Here is an 18,420-nt window from a genome sequence, read left to right as displayed (position 1 = left end):
CAGCTTTGTGATTCTCTTCTGTTTCTCTGCAGAGACAACCCCTCAGTACCGTCTTCTTGTCTTGTTTGTGGTCACCTTTTGTTCTGATCACGCTGAAATCCTTGCTGTTCTTTAACAGTACGTTGAACATGACATCATCAAATTGCAAGATGCCCTGAGACATTTTTAATATTCAAGACTAGGAGAACATTAAATAAAACACCAAGTTCAAAGGGTCACTTTTGGCTGTTATTTGGCTGTTATTCATGTATTAGTCCGAAACATTTGGAGATGGTAGTAGACACAGACCACCTGCCTCTTTTGTTGTCTGTTACTTCAAGGAAAACAGACTTTTCTAAACAGTCCTGTATGCATTCAAATCTATGCAATTGGTGAAGGCTGATTCCCTTACTTTTCAGGGAACGTGATGATTTATACCAGGTGCCTTATTTTATTCATGTGTGAGTATTTGCAAGGATGATCTTTAGACTTGTCTGACAGGATTTCTGGAATCATCCTTTACATATATATTTGAGCAAAATTTTAGATTTCAGTTTACAATTTGTGTGAAACATATGACTCAAAAGCAGTTGCGTGATGTTGTTACACAGATCTGCTGTATGTATGGCAGTCATTTTCACTTTATGTTACATCCCTGCAACCACATTACATTACTATATTTATAAACTTCTCATTATGTTACAAGATTGATTGAACTGCATCATTAATGCAAGCACCTGTTTTCCCTTTATTAAAATAAAAAGGTAATTAAATGACAAATAAAAATGAATGTGTATTTGAATTGTTTCTGAGACTTTTATACCATGATGTTTTATAGTATCAAATATTTCATGCTACAGTATAAAGAACACAGGAGTGTTGTCTAAAGTAATGTCAAACTGTCAAACTTCATTCAATTATATAATCCTTTTATAAAAAAGTTCTGTTTCTGATTGAGCATCCTCGCAAAATTTCGAAGCCACTGTTGTCTTAGAAAGCAACAAAATATACACGAGGAAACCTCTGCTGGGCGTTATCATCACACCTTTAGCTAAACAAAAATTTCACAAATAAAAACATGTATAAGCTCCCATGATAGAACAGCAATTAGCCCCATTGCCTCATAGTGCTCGAGTTCTGGATTTAATACCACACTGGGGCAACTTTGTGTGGGGTGTGTGTATTCCTCCCAACTTTACTTAGGTTCTTGCCAATTGCTCCAGTTTTCATCCAAAGTGGCTGGATAGGTTAATTTGAGTCTCTTAGTTGTGTGTGTGCCCCGAAATGGACTTTTGTAAAGGTACCAGCTCCATGGGTGCTGGAGCTCACGGACTCCCAATTATTTTAAAATCCCATCATTTTTAAAGCAGGGTAAATGGATTTATACTATATCTGTGTTTGGTAGATTATCATAGGTTTATCATAGGTTTGTACTTACAGAATATTATGCCTTGTCCTGTACTCTGCAGTCTACATGTCTGACTGTTAATAATGATTCAGTTGATTTGTCATTTAATGTCGTATCACAATGAAATCAGTAACTGATGTCTGATCTCTCTAAAAATAGTCCATACAGGGCGGTTGCTGGCAACGACCAGACTTAAAGGGGAACTGAAGTCCCAATTTCTCAGACCGGTTATTAAATCTCGGTAACAAAATAAATTCATTGACATCCATGAAGAAAAATTACTCATTTAGAATTAAGCACAAAGTCATGAACTTTGTGAAAGTGCTGTAAATCGCCATGTTGTCACAAATGTGCATTCGAGTTTCCATGAATGTCGACCTGATGCGGCCCTGCCTGCTCACTAGTCACCGTAATGACTAGTTATGCAATGAACATACGAATAAGTACAGGTTGCGCCGCAGACATTTCACCATTTCACCAATGTGATCTGCATGCAGTTGACAAATAAGCAGTATTTGTTGGCAAAACCGTCTCGAAATCTAAAGCAATATTTCTATTGAAAGAGATGTATTCAGAGCCTGATCTGTTTACAATGTCATAGGGCCACACATCACCAGATGTTTTGTTGCCTCGTTCTGAATCGCAGAACATGATGCTGCACATACCTGGGGTTTTACATGTTAATGTTTAATGTTTAATTTTACTGAGATTTGAAATGCACTCACCAATGCCGATTCTTTCTAACCCCAAAATATGAAAAAAGCGTTGTGGAAATATATACTGTATATATAGCCCGAAGATCTAGAAACAGTGAAGAGGGGAGACAAAGAAATGCAATGTTAACGTTTATATATTTGAACCAATGTGAACTGGAAGCCTCATCAATAAAGATGTTCCTATCTGATTGCTTGATTTTGTATGTTGTTCAGATCACATGCCCCTCTGACATTTTTAACAGAATGAGAAAAAAATAAAAAGGAACTGGCCTTTCAAAAAAAGTATGATGTGAAACTGAACGATATTGTTATGTGGAAATTTTAATTCCAGTCTGCTCTGACGCTTCAAAGACAAGACAGTTTGGGAAGAGTGCTGCCTCCTGAGTCAGAGGAATTAGGATTCCTGGTGGACAAATAAAAGGCTTTTTTTCATTTGCATGACATTTTGTCAGAAGTACTCATGAATATTATGGTACATTACTCAAACCTGCTCTTAACTACTTACTAATTTATTTGCTTGACACTTTCATCCCAAGCCACTTAGACTTGTACCAATTTTTACAGCTACTGTAGATGGAACAGAAGTTCCCAACCTTGAATCTGAAATCCCAGGCTCCAGTTATGAGTCCAGAAACCTTACATACGTTCCCAAATAATAACAACTGTACACCTCGAATTTAAAAATAGGAACAATTTTTACGGGCCATTTTAATCTACAAAATCCTTTTGGTCTTAATCCTTGAATTTACTAGCATTAAAAACACACATCCCAGTGTATTTTTTAAATCTCCAGCTTAATCTCAAACCTCTTGTGTGTTGAAAAATTATAAAAAAAACTTGCAGAGAGAGGGCAAATCTCGTCCTGAAATATTTCAAAGCGGAAAATATATTATTTTATGGGAGATATCACTCCAGGCCATAGAAATCATCCTGTACTCCGCACGGATTGCTGTTGAAAAGCCCAAATGTTTTCAATTAAAGTTTTTTGGAATGTTTTTCGTTTAGCTCAAAAACTAAAATCAAGGCAACTGATTCTTTGTGGCATACATTAAACTATAACATACTAGAAATATTACTATAGTAACACTTTGAATTGCCCACATTTAAGAACTAATGTTAGATATCTGCTATTTTAGTTTACAGACGGCCATGAACCCACATTTAAGAATATCAAAAGTGAGATATTTCTTTAGTTTTAATAGTTTTCTTCACAAGGGACTGCTCTGTATTTATTGTGGAAAAGAAACAATCAACTTTAATAAAATAATCTTTAGCATTTAAAATATCTAATCGGCACGTAGTAACAGGTGAGAGGACGCTGTTGTGGGTCTTTACTACCACTACCACAAGTCTGCACGATTCAATTTAGTCAAATCTTTGTATATTTTTTAACGTTTGTGTTTCTTGACGGTGTTTTTCATGGCCGCCACATTCACTTCGGAACCTTTCTGCCGGATGAACACAGTTGCTCCGTCTCGAAGGCAGCAGTGCCGCTGCCACTCTTTCTGTTCGGCAGGACTTTCTGCTTCCTTACTGCCAACTTGTTGCCAGCTCCTGTGGACGGCGAATGTGGTTCCTACTTCTATGTACACTATGTTTTGTCTCCCTATTTGTCTCTGTATCTGTTTCTGCTCTACTGTGTTCCTACTCTGGCTGACTGTGCAGGTTTTAATCTGCAGTGATAAACTGATGGTTTTCGGCGTTATGCACAGGACGGCCGCTGCCAACAATCAAACCTCATGGGCGATATACTGTATAACGTCTGAAGAGCTGGGAGAAGTTGGAAAGGGGGGCGACTTAGGAATGCATTGTTGCTGTAAATATGTTTTAAGACGAGTATTCCCAGCTGGCTCCAACGGTGTCCTGCGCAGAGTGAAGTCTTGCCTTCCACCCTACTGTACTGTATACAGTGGCAATCCTCACGATTCGGATCTGTTTCTGATGGGGGACATTCCTTCTTTTCTATTCCACCTGCCTTCTCTAGCCTTCTTACCTGAGCTCCTTCCTGGATTGTACCTCTCTCAGCATTTATCTCCTTGGCAATTCTGTGAAGATACAAGGTGATTCTCGACTGCTCAGCCACTGCCAGTTTCTTAGCTCCTCTGGGTTCTGCTCCTTTCAATTCAGTTTTACTCACCTGTGGACGAGCACTTCAACGGAGCATGTGAGATCATAAGGTTGCTCTACTGGACTTGTTGTTGCCTCCATCTCTTTAAAACTGTAAATGAACTGTAATCCTTTCATTGACTACATCTGGTGAATCTAGTCTGATGGAGGGGATTAAGAAAAAGCTCCACTCACTGAAGCTCAGATCAGTTTTGCAGTTGTGGCTTTTAATAATGAGATGCAAACAAAACTTTCGAGATGCCTAGCTCCAATGTAAACTCGGGCGTCCTTTCATTCTTTCCTGTGGTTTGTAAATAAGCCGTGTCCTACGAAGGCAGCATCATGACGCCTCAAGCATTTGTGGAGCAAGACAGGGATGACTGTTTATTTACAGGCTTATGAACATCGGCTGTCATATAGGAATCTTCTTAAAGCTGCCACATCCTCTTTCTAGTCCCTTCGTACGGAGAACAAGTACAGTAATCCTACAGCCCTGTGTCCTACCATCAGTAGAATGCTCCAGCCATTTAATAAGTCTGCATTTCTTCCTCTACTGAACAGTGTAACACATTCATGACATTTTTTAGAACAAAATACTCAATATTAATAATAATCAGCTGCTGACCTTCTGCAATCCTGTCAACTACACCCACTCCTGCTCTCACAGGTATGAGAGGCTCTCATTTTCCTGCTGTGGATGCTACTTACGAGCCTGAATTAGTTGCAAAAATGAGATCTACCACCCCTTGCTTTGGACCCATTTCTACACCCCTGCTCAAATCTAGGTATTTTTTTTTTCCATTTGTTGCTAACTCCTTCGGTGAGTCCCTGAAATCTGGTCTTGCACCTGTAGGTTTTAAGTCTGCTGTTACCACACCAGTGTAAAAGAACCTAGTCTGGGCTCTACAGTGCTTAATAACTACCATGCTATTCTAATTTGCCCTTTCTTGTAAAAATTCTAGAACAGGTGGCAGCAGCTCAATTGCAATCTTTCCTAGCATCTAATGAGCTACTTGAACCTTTCCAGTCGGGGTTTAAACAAAGAGACACTACTGATACAGCCCCTGTTAAAGGTTTTTAATGGCTTGCCAATAGTTTCTGACTTTGAGTTGCCTGAAAGTCGTCTTTTTCTAGAGTTAAGGGCAGATCGTGATACTGTGAATCATGACATAACTACCTGTAGATTGCATGAAAACCTAGGAATTGCTGATACCTCTCTTTATCGGTTTGGCCCCTTTTTCGCTATTAGATATTAGATACTCAGATAGTGGTTAAGAAATAAAATGTATTATTATTAAAGGAGACAATTAATGTTTTATGGTAATTCATAATTAAAGTTATAGAGCAACTTTAATTGCTCTAAGCAGCAGAACTACAAACTTTCTCACACAAACTAGTCACTGCAGTACTTCAGAATAACCTGCAAATTTTAATTTGATCACAGAAAGTGTTGTTTGTTTTTTCCAGCATCCATTATGGGTCAAAATACTGACTGTGCTACATTTCCTTCATTATAACAAATTACTGTATTGTTTTTCATTTAAAAAGGTTGTCTCTGTTACCTACAGTACAACACATCATTATCCTAAGCCTTTTTGTCATTTTAATGGATGGTAAAAATAAATAAACAAGTCAGGAACAGCCCCGCATGCTTTTGAAAGCAGTATTTTTAAAGCTCAGCACTTTTTTTCCTTAAAAGGCCTTCAAAATATGATGCCTCTTTTTGTCATCCCCCTGTAGTTCTCAGTTGACCTCCTTAGCCTTATTTCCAGACTGATCACAGTGATGGTTTATTACAGTCGTCCAAAGCTCTTATCTTTAGCCAGCAATACTCATTTCCTTCCGAAGATTTAAATGCAAATGTGAAATTTAATGATAAATGCATTATCTGATAGCACTGATAACACTGATTCACTGTCAGTATAAAATACACACCCCAGGGGGCTTCCAACACAACTTGCCCAAATCCACTTTATAAATGTATATATACCTGCAATAAATTCTTGAGGTCATATGCATTAAAGGAATCATATTTTGTGTATTCAGCAATGGACTAGTTGATGCTGAACAGTAATTGCTGTGTTACTATCGCAGGAGATGTATTATCCATCTCTCTGATGAAGTGACTTTTAAGAAGAATAAAACAAGATAAAACTATTTTAAAGACTTAGAGAAAGCAGAAAAAATATTCATGGCAAAATGAGATCCTTCCAGAACAAAAGATAAATAAAAAAATATTATAAGCTGGGTGCATAGTCTACATTCACGTCCATGCAAAATAATGAGCTTTACAGTAAAGCAATTTAATCTTCTATCCAACTCTGGTACTGAATTTATAGTTTATTGGTAATATTAATAGTGCATTTTAAGCCCTTCACATGTGTTCTTCTTGCTGTATTTTAAGGTTTATTATCATGTGTTATATCAGGATCTTCCGTACATTGCAGGAAAGGAGTCACTTCGTTATTAAAATATTATATTATTAAATACATGTTATTTTATTACCATAAATATATTAACTGCTTAGTGAGGGGCCATATGTATAAACAGTTTAAGTTACATGAAAATGTATGAACATTTTTCAAAAGACAGTAACAAACCAACATCTACTGGAAATTTTCCAAATCCAAAATTCTGCTTTGTCAACAAATACAGCTGCAATAACTCTAGGTGCCTTATCACAACTTTTACAAGTTTTTTTTTCCTACCCAATGATAAAAATCTTATTTTTCCACTCTACAGTTCATTTTATCAAAAATGTTATGAGAGGTTTAATATCGAGGGGGGGAGGCCAGCGCTGGCTAGGACACCAATGTTTTCTTAAACAATCATAAGAACTTAAAAACATATGTTCAAGATTGAAGACAAAAATAATTGTGTCTTCTCAGACTGTTGCTTAAGACATGAGGTGCCAAAATCTATGAGTGCAAACATAGACATCTGTAGAGTCTTATTTACACATATTGGTAATTCCTGTCTCATTTACTGTAGGTACAATATCTTAGAGGATATTTTGCCTTAAATTTGAAGGAAGCCACTGGTTGCTCCTACCCATTTTAGCTGAATTAGTATTTAATAAACTTTGAAAAGATACTTCTGTTACAAAAACATACCTTAATGACCAATATTTACTATAATAAAGTATTTACTTAGTACAGATAAATGAATTAGTAACAATTTCAATCCCTTTGTCTCTGACTGTAGGACTGAAGCAAATTAATCCATCCTGTTCAAATGTAACCATGCATGCACGAAATGTTTTTTGAAATGTCAACTATGGTGCCCAGTTCCTATCTGTTTTCAATAATGCTTAGTCCAATACAGGGTCATGGTGAACAGGAGTATAACACAGCAGACAATGGGCTCTAGAATGCATGCACATTGGATGGCATGCCAGACCATCACATACAATATTTACATCATAAATAAAAATGCTGAAAAAGCTACACAATTGCACAGATGATATTTATATTAATACTTAAATTACTTTTCAAAATAGAAATATGAAACACAATCAAATGTGTGAAATTATATTAGATTAATTTCATTAACTAGCACTGTGTGGTACTGTAATCATTGAAATCTGCCCACATGAAAAGTTACTGTACAGTACATGGCATCTAAAAGCATTGTCATTAAAGTGCTATAACTTCCATGAGGGATGACAATGTATTCAAAAGGATCTTCACAGGAATTTCCCCACAGAAGACTGAAAAATTAACATCTCCCGCTCATCTTTGAAGCTGTCGATATTTTTTGAATTCCTTTTATTTTAAACATTGTATACTTTTTTACAATTTTTGTAACAAAAGCAAAAAATTTGTTTTGTATCATTGACAAGCCTTTTATTTTAAGAAATCGGCTAAGTTTTCCGATGCACAACAATATTTATATAGATTTCAATGAAAAGGCAACAGCTTTTTATACTCAAAAGCGTGTTGAGTTTAAAAATTCGAAATAAAAGTAAAGTCAAACTTTCTTAAACTGTATTTATTCTACTGACATCTAAGTACAGATATGTGGTCTCACCTGGTATTTTTGAGATTTTCCCACATGAACATTAATATACATGGAAGGTGAATTCTTAAAAATAAAATGAATTGTTAATTAATTTTAATTAATTCCGTTGGTTAATTCTTAAACCAAATTCCATGCATCAGTTGTTATGGCTATAAAGTACTAATGTTTTCACTGAATTTAAAAGTTTCCATTATTATCAAGGTACAGAAACCCTAAGTATTTTAACATGATTTTGCTTACACTAAGAATTCATAACTATAACTTAAACTGATTTTTCTATGAATATTTACAAAGGAGAGCAACGTTTGGATTTTCAGAAATACCGTTTCAGTCTTAGTGAATTCAGTCTGGGAGATGAACTCAAATGTAATATAATTGATTAAAATATTAAAGCATAACAGTTGTCATTCTCTTGTTCTTTTCAACTCTCACAATTTGTTTCTAGGCAGCAAGTTCTACCTCTATAGCTTTCTGATTGTCAAGGATATCATAAGATGTCCTATTATTATTATTGAGGTACTCCTGTAATCCCCAGATCCCTGATGTATTAATTTAAAACATGCTGTAATAGACTCCTGACAAGTGATTACAGGAAACTTACTAATGGGCTAAACGGTTATAAGAAGCACAGGAACAGCCTGATGCCACCAAAAATTAGACATACTGTATACTGTACTTCCTGATATCAACCTGACAGAAAACCTTTTCACTTAAAGCTTCCACACATGACACTGTAGCATAGCAAAGCTTATTCAGTATCTTACCAAATGTATTTTGCTTACAAACATAACCTCCATTATAGACCACAGTAACCACTCTTTTATTTTCTGTACTGAAAAGAAAAGAGATACAGTGGAGGAGTATCTGTTCATTCAGTGATTTAACATTATTTCTTCCAAAAGGCTTTTATTTCATTGAAGAATTGTTTCAATTCTGTTATCTCTTTTGGAAAAGTTTTTTAAGCAGCGACTTTTGAAGGCACTATATAAATTATTATTATTATACATAAATGTATCATATGAATTACATTTATTGTATAATGACACCATCTTTTCAAATCACACAAATACATATTGTACTTGCTCTCTTATTTAATGAATACAACTCATTAAGAACACGGTAATAACCTTTGTTTGTCTTCTGTGTACTTATTGGATTCTCACTTATTCCCCTGGTATTCATTTGGCCTCTCTTTTTACACTGATACACTACTTATTTCACTGTTGTTGCTCACACTAAAATGTATATCCTAGGTTCCAGAGCTAAACTTCCCATTAATTGTGTACGAATGAGACCAAACAGCCATCCTCCTCCCTCCTGCAGAGGACTGGATAAGTGTTCACCTACCTGGCCCATCCCAGTCTCCTGTTTCCAGTGGTGGAAGCCTGGCTTTCTCACTTTGCCCATCTCCATCTGATTCCACAGCTCCCTGAGTCCCCTCTTCCTCACCTGAACAAAGACAAGCGAAGTTCTGTGTGACTAAAGGCTCATTCTGTAGTGGGGAAAGAATCTTTATTTTCATCTACCATTTTGGGAAGACAAATTAGAACTACTCGACTGGATCTCGAGAGGCTGTCTTGCAAGTGCACCTGAAGTGCAGTTTTCTCATTGTGTCTAGCAGCTAAAATGAGATACTGCACCATGAATGTACTGTGTCATTAAGAGTGCTTCCTTTTCTTAAAGGGTTTGCTTCACTAATTTTCCATTCATTGGAGATTCTTTAAACATTGTCTTCCTACACATGAATATAAACAAAAGGAAACACATTGATAATATTGATTAATGACGTATAATTACATAGTTTATCAACACTGTGGATACAAATGTTTCACTGCCTTTATTTACTAAGGACACATTACTGCATAGCAAACCCTTGTGCAAGAGAGCTTTACTCAGCTGAGTTAGATATCCATTTGTGCTTGCTTATATTCCTAATTACTAAGGACATTTGATCTGTAATTGCCAATTAATAATAACTGAATGTATCTGGGCTAGTACTGCCATTTATTTCAAATTTACAAATTATGCACTGCAGTCCTGGGTTCAATTCCAATCATGAGGAGCAAGCTGCAAAGAGTTCATACTGTATGTTCTCCCCGTGTTTGCATGGGTTTCCTACGGGTGCTTCAGCTTCCTCTCACAGTCCAGACATACTGGTAGGTTAACCGGCTTGTGGGAAAATTCTCCCTGGTGTGAGTGTGTGTGTTTTTGCCCTGCGATAGACTGGTGTGTCCAGCCTTGCACCCATTGCTTGCTGGGAAAGGCTCCAGCTCCCCCACAACTCTGAACTGGATGACGTGGATAGAAAATGGGTGGATGGGTGTCCCTCTATGTACACCTTCCACCTTTTCACAGTACAGTACATACACGTGTACAGTATTGCATCTTCCTTTATACACCCAGGGGTTACACATTGTGAAAGGATGTTCACTGCAAGAACACGAAGACATACCTACAGTACATGAAAGCACTGTGAGCATGAGAACTACCACAGGCTTTAAAAAAGCACAGTAAAATAAAGAATGGAACCCCTACCTAGAAGGGGAAATTCCTGTAGGTTCCAGCAGAACAGTGATGCCCACTCCTGATCCTGGTGACCTACACACTGAGCTGAGCTGGTTACACAATCAAACCCTTCACTGACTAAATAATAGTAAGATTAATGTGAACTGTAAATCGTGCCCAGCTTTTAAACATGTTGGAGCTTCAATCACTGTATTTTGTAAATAGTGAAACAAAATGCAAATATTCAATGGAAGTACCATCTTAGATCCAGTAAGGCTTTGGTTATGTAATGAAGGTGGGATGGCATGAAAACCAGCAGGTGTGTGTGTTGCCAGGACTGGGACTGGGAATCACTACAATTCAGTTTAGACACCAGCCTCTAATGGTCGGAAGTGATATTTATTGGCAGGAACAGATGTCAAATTCTCCACATCTAACTTCTAATGTTTACCAGTAGAATATAAACTGTCTCTTTAAAACTGGGGGTGTAATAAATGAGTCTCTAGTCGGGTTTTGAAATGTTCTGAGCCGGTACAGTACGTGGTGCCCACTAGTAGATACCTTGGAAAATATGACACTTCCAAGAGGTGCAGAACACCAGTCTCACAGGCAGGCCGTGAACCCACTAGCATGAAAGGGAACTTTCTATTGTTCCCTTTCAAAATATTTCTTTTATTATCTCCAAGTGTGTTGCCTGCAAAAGGTGCTCTTCGTTTGCCTGTCACAATGCTAATTGTAATGTTTGATCATGAGTTGTACAACAGAGTGTAATCTATAGGGCTTCCTTGGGGGGTTAAATGCTCTCTGAAGTGTGGGCGGAAAAGAAAGCATAATTCAAGAGGAAGGAAGGGTATGCATGGGTATAAATGACTCCACATAACCATCGGATGTTATGCAAAAGAAAAAGTACACCATCATCATGGTAGTTACAGCATTAAAATAGGCCTTCACAAGAAAGTCAATACATTTTTGTGGTTGGTTTAAGTGAATTGCATCCAACTACAGAGCAGATAGTCTTAAAGATGATTCTGTACCTGACTTAATTAAATTCCTACAACACTTCATCTACGAGATAAAATATTGGAAAATCAGTTTGTTCAAGAAAACAATGACTTTAAGTTTACTGTGCTTTTTTAAAAATCAAATTTTTATTACAATTTTCCTTTAAATGTTACAAAAAGAAAACAGGCATTTATATAATGTTAAAAGATGTAGTATTTTGTATGCAGTTTGAGATATTTTTTGTCTTAATGTCTCTGTATTCTAAGTGCTCTGCAAAAAGGCTGTCATTGCTTAAACACAATATTTGACAAGCAAAATAACAGTTAGTTCTAAAAGATTTTCTTGAAAAGTGTTCACAAACTGGTCTTCCAGAAATTACACAGGAGGCACAGAAAGTCTAGTGGGGAAATGCCAAGTAATTTAAGGAGAATCACAGAGAACACATACAACAGATATGAAACACCCACAAAATTAAACTGCTGGAAATTGGAGTAGACACACACAGCTCCAAGATACAGAAGCAGCTTTTTTCCTTATTTCTTTAGAGAACATCGGAGACCTACACAGCAACTGTCCAGGCACTTCATTGCCACAGAGGAGTAGACAACTATTTGTAGCAGTAGAAAGGACAGAAAATTCAGTAGATGAATGCCTCGTGCAAATGTGTCTAGGCAATCAATGCATTACCGGCTGGGCTCAAGGGTTCTCCCTTGTTCCATTCCAGAGCCTTCTGAGTAAAGAAGCTGAATATTGGCTGAGGCTCAAAAGCAGAGAAACAAATTTACTGATCCTTAGAGAGGGAACCTCATTGTGTAACTGGTTCTGGGAGCAGAGATGTACTGTAGGCTTCATCATACTAATGAAAAGAAGGTATTCACATTCTGTGCACCACAATTAAAACTTTCTAATGCATATTCATCTATCACAGTACTCCTTCACTGTGCTAGGATCAACCCAGGATGAACACAAATGCAATGCATTTTATTTACATTGTGAATGTGAAACACAAACTGTAGAGCTGAAGGGAGACACAGTTCAAGGTGATACTGCAGAGCTGAGTAAGTTCCAGCATTGTGGCCACAGCCTTCAGCCTTCACTACACAGTGAATTCTCTGATGTCATATAGAACTCCCTGAGTCAGGATGCAGGTGGCACAGGTTGAATTTGAATTAAATAAATATGGAAGTTATATACAGTACACAGTATATTTACATTTGTGCAATTTATCACTTTGATCAGTTATGAAGAAGTTTCCTTTGGTTGCTAATGCAGTAGATACAATTAATGGTGTTCTTTAAATATGATTTATTTCTGATTAAACGTATCATAGATTTCAAGTACTGTATGTTTGAGTTTGTTTCCTTTCATCTAACTCTGTACCTGTAAGTATTTTAAGAACAAAAAAACAATTTTAAAGCGATTACATCCATTCATTTGTAGCTGGTCAAAAATACAGTAACTTGAAAAAGGTCAACACATATTGGACTACAGTACATCTCCTAACTGTGTACCAGGAATTTTACAATTGCTTCAGCTTATACAGTAAGTCAAATAACAGCCGTTCTTCCAGATGGACTCACATATAGTTCAAACACATGTTGTTCAGCCTTATAGCCTTTAAAGATTCAGCTTACATCAAAGACAACAACTAAACTTGCCAAAAGGACACAGCTTCCTTTATGATGCTGAAAAATTAAGGGAAGTCTGAGGCACTGTCCTACTTAAGAGTACAAGAGGTTATTCTGACCTAGTTTCCTTTTTTGAGTTTCTTCTTAAAATGCCTCTTTTACTAACAGTATCTTAAAGTACACACAGCAATCTCCCTTCTGTTTCATTTCTCTGATTAAGCAGCTCTTCTGCTCACTAGGCTCATATCATAACATGGATAACAAAGGGAAATATATCAAGTTTACTTTGCTGTACTGAAATTAAAATGTGTGAATATGTGTGAGATAATATTAAAAGCAATATCTTGATCTCCCAAGTACATGTTAAGCCCTGTAACACAACATATAGGGCTACATTTTTAATTACAGTGTAGGAAATGAAGCAACAAGATGATTCCTTAATTAAGTGGTGATTATGGATTTTGTGCCTCATATCTAACACGTTTTGCAATGCAGTTTCAAACACAATCACAGGAACTTAATAGGCAACAATGTCTAAGGATGGAACATTTATTTCAACGTGTAGAAATTAAAAAATGCAATCATTTTTTTTCTGATTACAAATTAATGTTGGCATTATTTCTTTGGATCTGAACATTTGTGCTGTTTTACTAACAAAGAAAGGTTGACATCAAATTAAGCTGATTATATCTCCCCAAGAAACTATCTCAGCGACCACTAAATATGAACTTGTTTTCAACTGGTTTAAAACATGGCATTATATTCTCTGAATTCCATTGAAACCCGACCCTTAAAAAAGCAGATATTTTAACATCATATGTATATTATATTGACATGCAAAGCACACATCTCGCCTCAGATAACCCTAGCTGTGATTTTGACATATCAAAGACATATCATAGACCCAAAGGTGGTAAGAGTGGTTGAGTGAAGGAAGTTGGGGTGAGGAAGGGAATGAATGTAAAACTACATCAGTGAGCTGTTAAAATCAGCCCTATCACTGCTCTATCAGTGTCTGCTCTTCCGCCAAAGCAGAATAAAACATGGGAGCCTCACATTCAGGTCAATAAGCTTATAGGCGATTTACACAAACAACTCCTCCAGCAAGGTAGAAACAAAGTCATATTGGCTTTTTCTTCCTTTTAGCATTGTCTCCGCCAAGAAAGCCCTTGAAAATGTCAATCTTGTGTGCTCGACTTTAAGGAGCTCAGAGCCCCTAATCCCAACAAGCAGACAGGCAGCAAGTTTTAGAGTTTCTTACAGTCTCTGCAACGGGCAGTGTTTGTGGAAGCACTTCAGTAGAGTTGTTCACAGCATTTTAAGTAAAACCCTTAAAAGGTCTTGGGTCCCCACTACTTTTTTCCTGTCCTTTTCTGTTACGCATGGCGTTTTGTCAGAACACCTACAGTACTAGAGGACACGTTTGGATTGATCTAGTCTTTAAAATTATACAACACAGAGCGAGTAAAACAGACATAACAGGAAGGAACTATGATCACAAAATAATATGTTACAAAATATTTCAAATCCATCCATAGGTAGATTCCACACCAAATATTTTCAATTTTACGAAAGCAGGCTGTGAATCTCAGCAGAGAAATGAATGGAGATGGTTTAAAGATGATCTTCTTGAAGAACAGAATATATTCATCCCAAAAGCAAAGCAAATTCAGTAGCACAAATGGTTTAAAGAAACAAAGATAAAGTAAAAAACACATAAGGAGAAAGAAGGGACTTTAAAAAATGACTTAAAAAAGAAATGAACCCAGTTAAAGTGAATGAACTGCAAATGCCAATAATACTAGGATGGAGACAACAAAAGAATAGGAAAGGATGTCTCATATATAAAGATAGGGAACTTAAGTACTAATTTGACTAGGGAACTGCAAGTGTAGATTCAATTTATAAAAAGGGTTACAAAACCAAACCATGGAATTATTGACTAATAACTACTACATGTCTTAAATACTGTACTGTATATGGATATTAATAATTGGAAAGAAACTCAAGGAACATTTGTATGGTAGTTACATTCTGTACATATTTAAATGATGATAAAGAATAATCTCATGCTTCCTGACTTGGAGTTCTATGTAGAGTTTTGATTTAATCTGTTTTATCATACAACCTGTATGATATTATCCACAGCAATTATGCGCAGCAGTTATGACAAATTTTCAGCAAAACTGCAGCAAAACATCTACAATATGATATATTACGATAAATCACTGAGGTCCGATATGGCAGCACTACATAACTACAGTATATTGAATGTTTTTAAGATATATGGTATTGTATTATGTGTGCCATAATTAACGTTTATTAGTCTTTTTACAATTACCAGCTGAACAGATGTATCAGAAATTGAACAGAAATATTAGTACATGGCTGTTCACATCCTCAAAACATAAAGATTGGCATCACTATATGGTATCTAAGACTGACACAATGAATTCAGTTCAGCTACTTCCCTGTGATTTTTTGCATTAGCAAAAATATTGCAACTGTCTCTTTAAAGCAATGTGAATAGGTCCATAAATTTACATCATTACAAAACCTGGCAGAATTCCTCTAAGTCTGTAGTCGGTTATCTAGCTGTGATTCAGACTCGGAGCATGTAGATCTGGCTGGGTTAGATTGTCATACTTAACAAACATTAGTGATTAATTTCCTCTACTGAGTTAAATGGGGCTAAAGGGATGTCTCGATTCATCTTATCATCTCTCAAATTAGCATTTTCCATATTCTCAGCATCAACTTTGCATTAAAATTCAACATTTACAATTCTGAACACTGCCGTTTACAAAGAAATATTGGACAGAACTTCTGTTCTTGGTAACATCTATTACTTTGCATTTGCATTAAGACTGTTGTAATTCATCCTGTCACTTTCTGTTTATTACCTCATTGGCAGCTTCAATTTCAATTACTCATCCTTAAATAAAACAAAGGTCTGGCTTCACAGATCTTGGTTAGCAGTAATCACGATCTGTTTCACCTACGATAATATCAAGTAGATTGGTACAAATCAGGTTCTTCAGAAACATCTGCAAAGAATAAAAGTCATGCTGCAACATGATTATACGAAAGAAAAGCTTATAGATTAGGAGACCTTGGCAGCTTCGCTTATCTGTTAGAGAATAACTGTCTTTCCACCTTGGAGTGAACGTTAGAAGTGATGTTCTCCTTGTTGTCACCAACTTACTGTACATGCTTGAACATACAAAGCTTATAGACACATTTATATAATATTATATTATATAAATATTTAATTCTAAATATATTTTTATTCTCGAGTGGTGATACACTTTAAACACAACTAAATGAGAAATAAAACCTGTATTTTTTTTATAAAGAAATCTTTGAGTATATATTTAGGACTCAGTTGAGTGACACAAGACCAGTGCTAATTCTGGTACGTAAATCCAGACTGTATACACAAGGAAATTAAGTAGATACTCATCAGCTTCCTATTATCTAAGAACCACTGCTTTTTCATATGGATTTACTTGATAAATGCGTTCTCTAATTGGCTTTATTTGCTAATGCTGCCTCCAGGTGATATTTTCACTTCATTGTTAAATGCAGAACAGTCAAAGAAGCAAGGTGAAATTTCACTACAGCTTCCTCCTCCTTCTCAGAGCACCGTAAATAAAATAGCGAAGCGCTTTCAAAATGATGAAATATGGTGTCGGATGTCCATAAACTGTTTTGTGAAAAATGAGCTCCGTAAAAGAGGGTTCACGAGGAAAACTTCAATAAATGTGAAAATCGACCATGCCGAGGAGGTGTTTGAGGAGATATTCTGTAATCGTCAAGGAGAAGCCAAGGCCGTACCTCAAAGGGACATTGTGTATACCCTCAGGTGGATACACACACGCTCACCAGTGTTTTATAGTTTCAGGTTCAGTGCGAACCCATTTCATATGTTTTGAGCGCTCACACACAAACCACACCAAAATGTGAGGCTTACTGAAAAGCTAAATTCCAGAGCTCTGCATGCTATCTTATTTTATGTATTCCAGATTGGCACTAGCCTGTTTTGCATAAAAAAAATACATTTGATGTAAAATGAGGGTTAGCCTCACTGAAAATGCCTTCATGATATTCTACATACACTAACAGTCTGGATTTAAATTTAAGTACACTGATGTGTGTACTTGAGATATAGTATATCGTATATTGTATTGAGGTTTTGCACAACTATAAAAAAGATACAATAACAGTATTCCCTAAAAGCTTGTATTTCATTGGAAACAACATAGTTTGCACAATACAGCGTGCTACAGATTTGTTATTACTGCCTATATTAGATTAGAAAAAAAAATGCAAAGGTTCATTAAAAAAGCAGTAGAAACCTCCGGCGAATGAGAACACTATAACCAAAATCCAAACCAATAACCAAAAACAAAAATATTAACCAAAATAAAAATAAAAATAAAAATTCTTTGTACCTCTCTTACATTTTGATTTTACATCTATGACTAAGAATAGATAAGGAAGCATACGGTATGGAATTCATCTATAAGTGTGGGGGCGTTAAGGACTTTTGGAACGTCTCTCTGCTTTTTCAGAACAATGCCTATCCAGTACGTTCAGCAGTATGTCTAATTTTGCAGAACACAGTCGGCCCTATACTCTCCAAAGATTCTGCGGCTTAATTTGCACCAGCATTGACACAGGCTTTTCTGATCCAGAATCAAGGGGATGTCGGACGGGACTACGTCTGAGGAAAGATGTACTGTGTAATTTATCCAGATAAAGGAAGGGGGGGGGGGGAACTTGTAGCTAGCAAAAAAGAGATTCAAAGTGGGATAGAGGATGGAAAATCTGAAAAAAAAAAAACTCTAGGTCCCGCACAGACTTCAAGGTATTCCAAATAGTAATTTGAAGTACAATTTTATGCAAGGGTAAGGCAAATGGGCTAGACTTTGGTAGCATTCAACTCCTTGACCTTTGTGCCTTTAAGCCGCTTTGCTACTTCACCGCACTCTGATCAAAGTTAATAAGTGCTTCATATGTTAATGAAAATTGGTGCTCTTCTTTGTATTTCTAC

The 18,420-nt window shown here is 36.4% G+C and overlaps 1 protein-coding gene across 2 annotated transcripts in view; it reads right to left on the bottom strand.

Annotated features, from left to right (window-relative positions):
• Nucleotides 1–18,420, bottom strand: part of zfpm2a (zinc finger protein, FOG family member 2a) — a 179,166-nt gene that overhangs the window by 104,602 nt on the left and 56,144 nt on the right. For both annotated transcript variants that reach the window (XM_088600919.1, XM_088600918.1), the window contains one exon: nucleotides 9,577–9,678. In XM_088600919.1, the coding sequence (XP_088457045.1) occupies nucleotides 9,577–9,678 (102 nt within the window). The remainder of the gene's footprint in view (nucleotides 1–9,576; nucleotides 9,679–18,420) is intronic.

Source organism: Lepisosteus platostomus, chromosome 12 (assembly GCF_059453375.1).
Source record: "Lepisosteus platostomus isolate fLepPlt1 chromosome 12, fLepPlt1.hap1, whole genome shotgun sequence".
Classification (NCBI taxonomy): domain Eukaryota; kingdom Metazoa; phylum Chordata; class Actinopteri; order Semionotiformes; family Lepisosteidae; genus Lepisosteus; species Lepisosteus platostomus.
The sequence above is the reverse complement of the archived record's forward strand: the minus strand, read 5'-3'. Positions and strand labels throughout refer to the sequence as shown.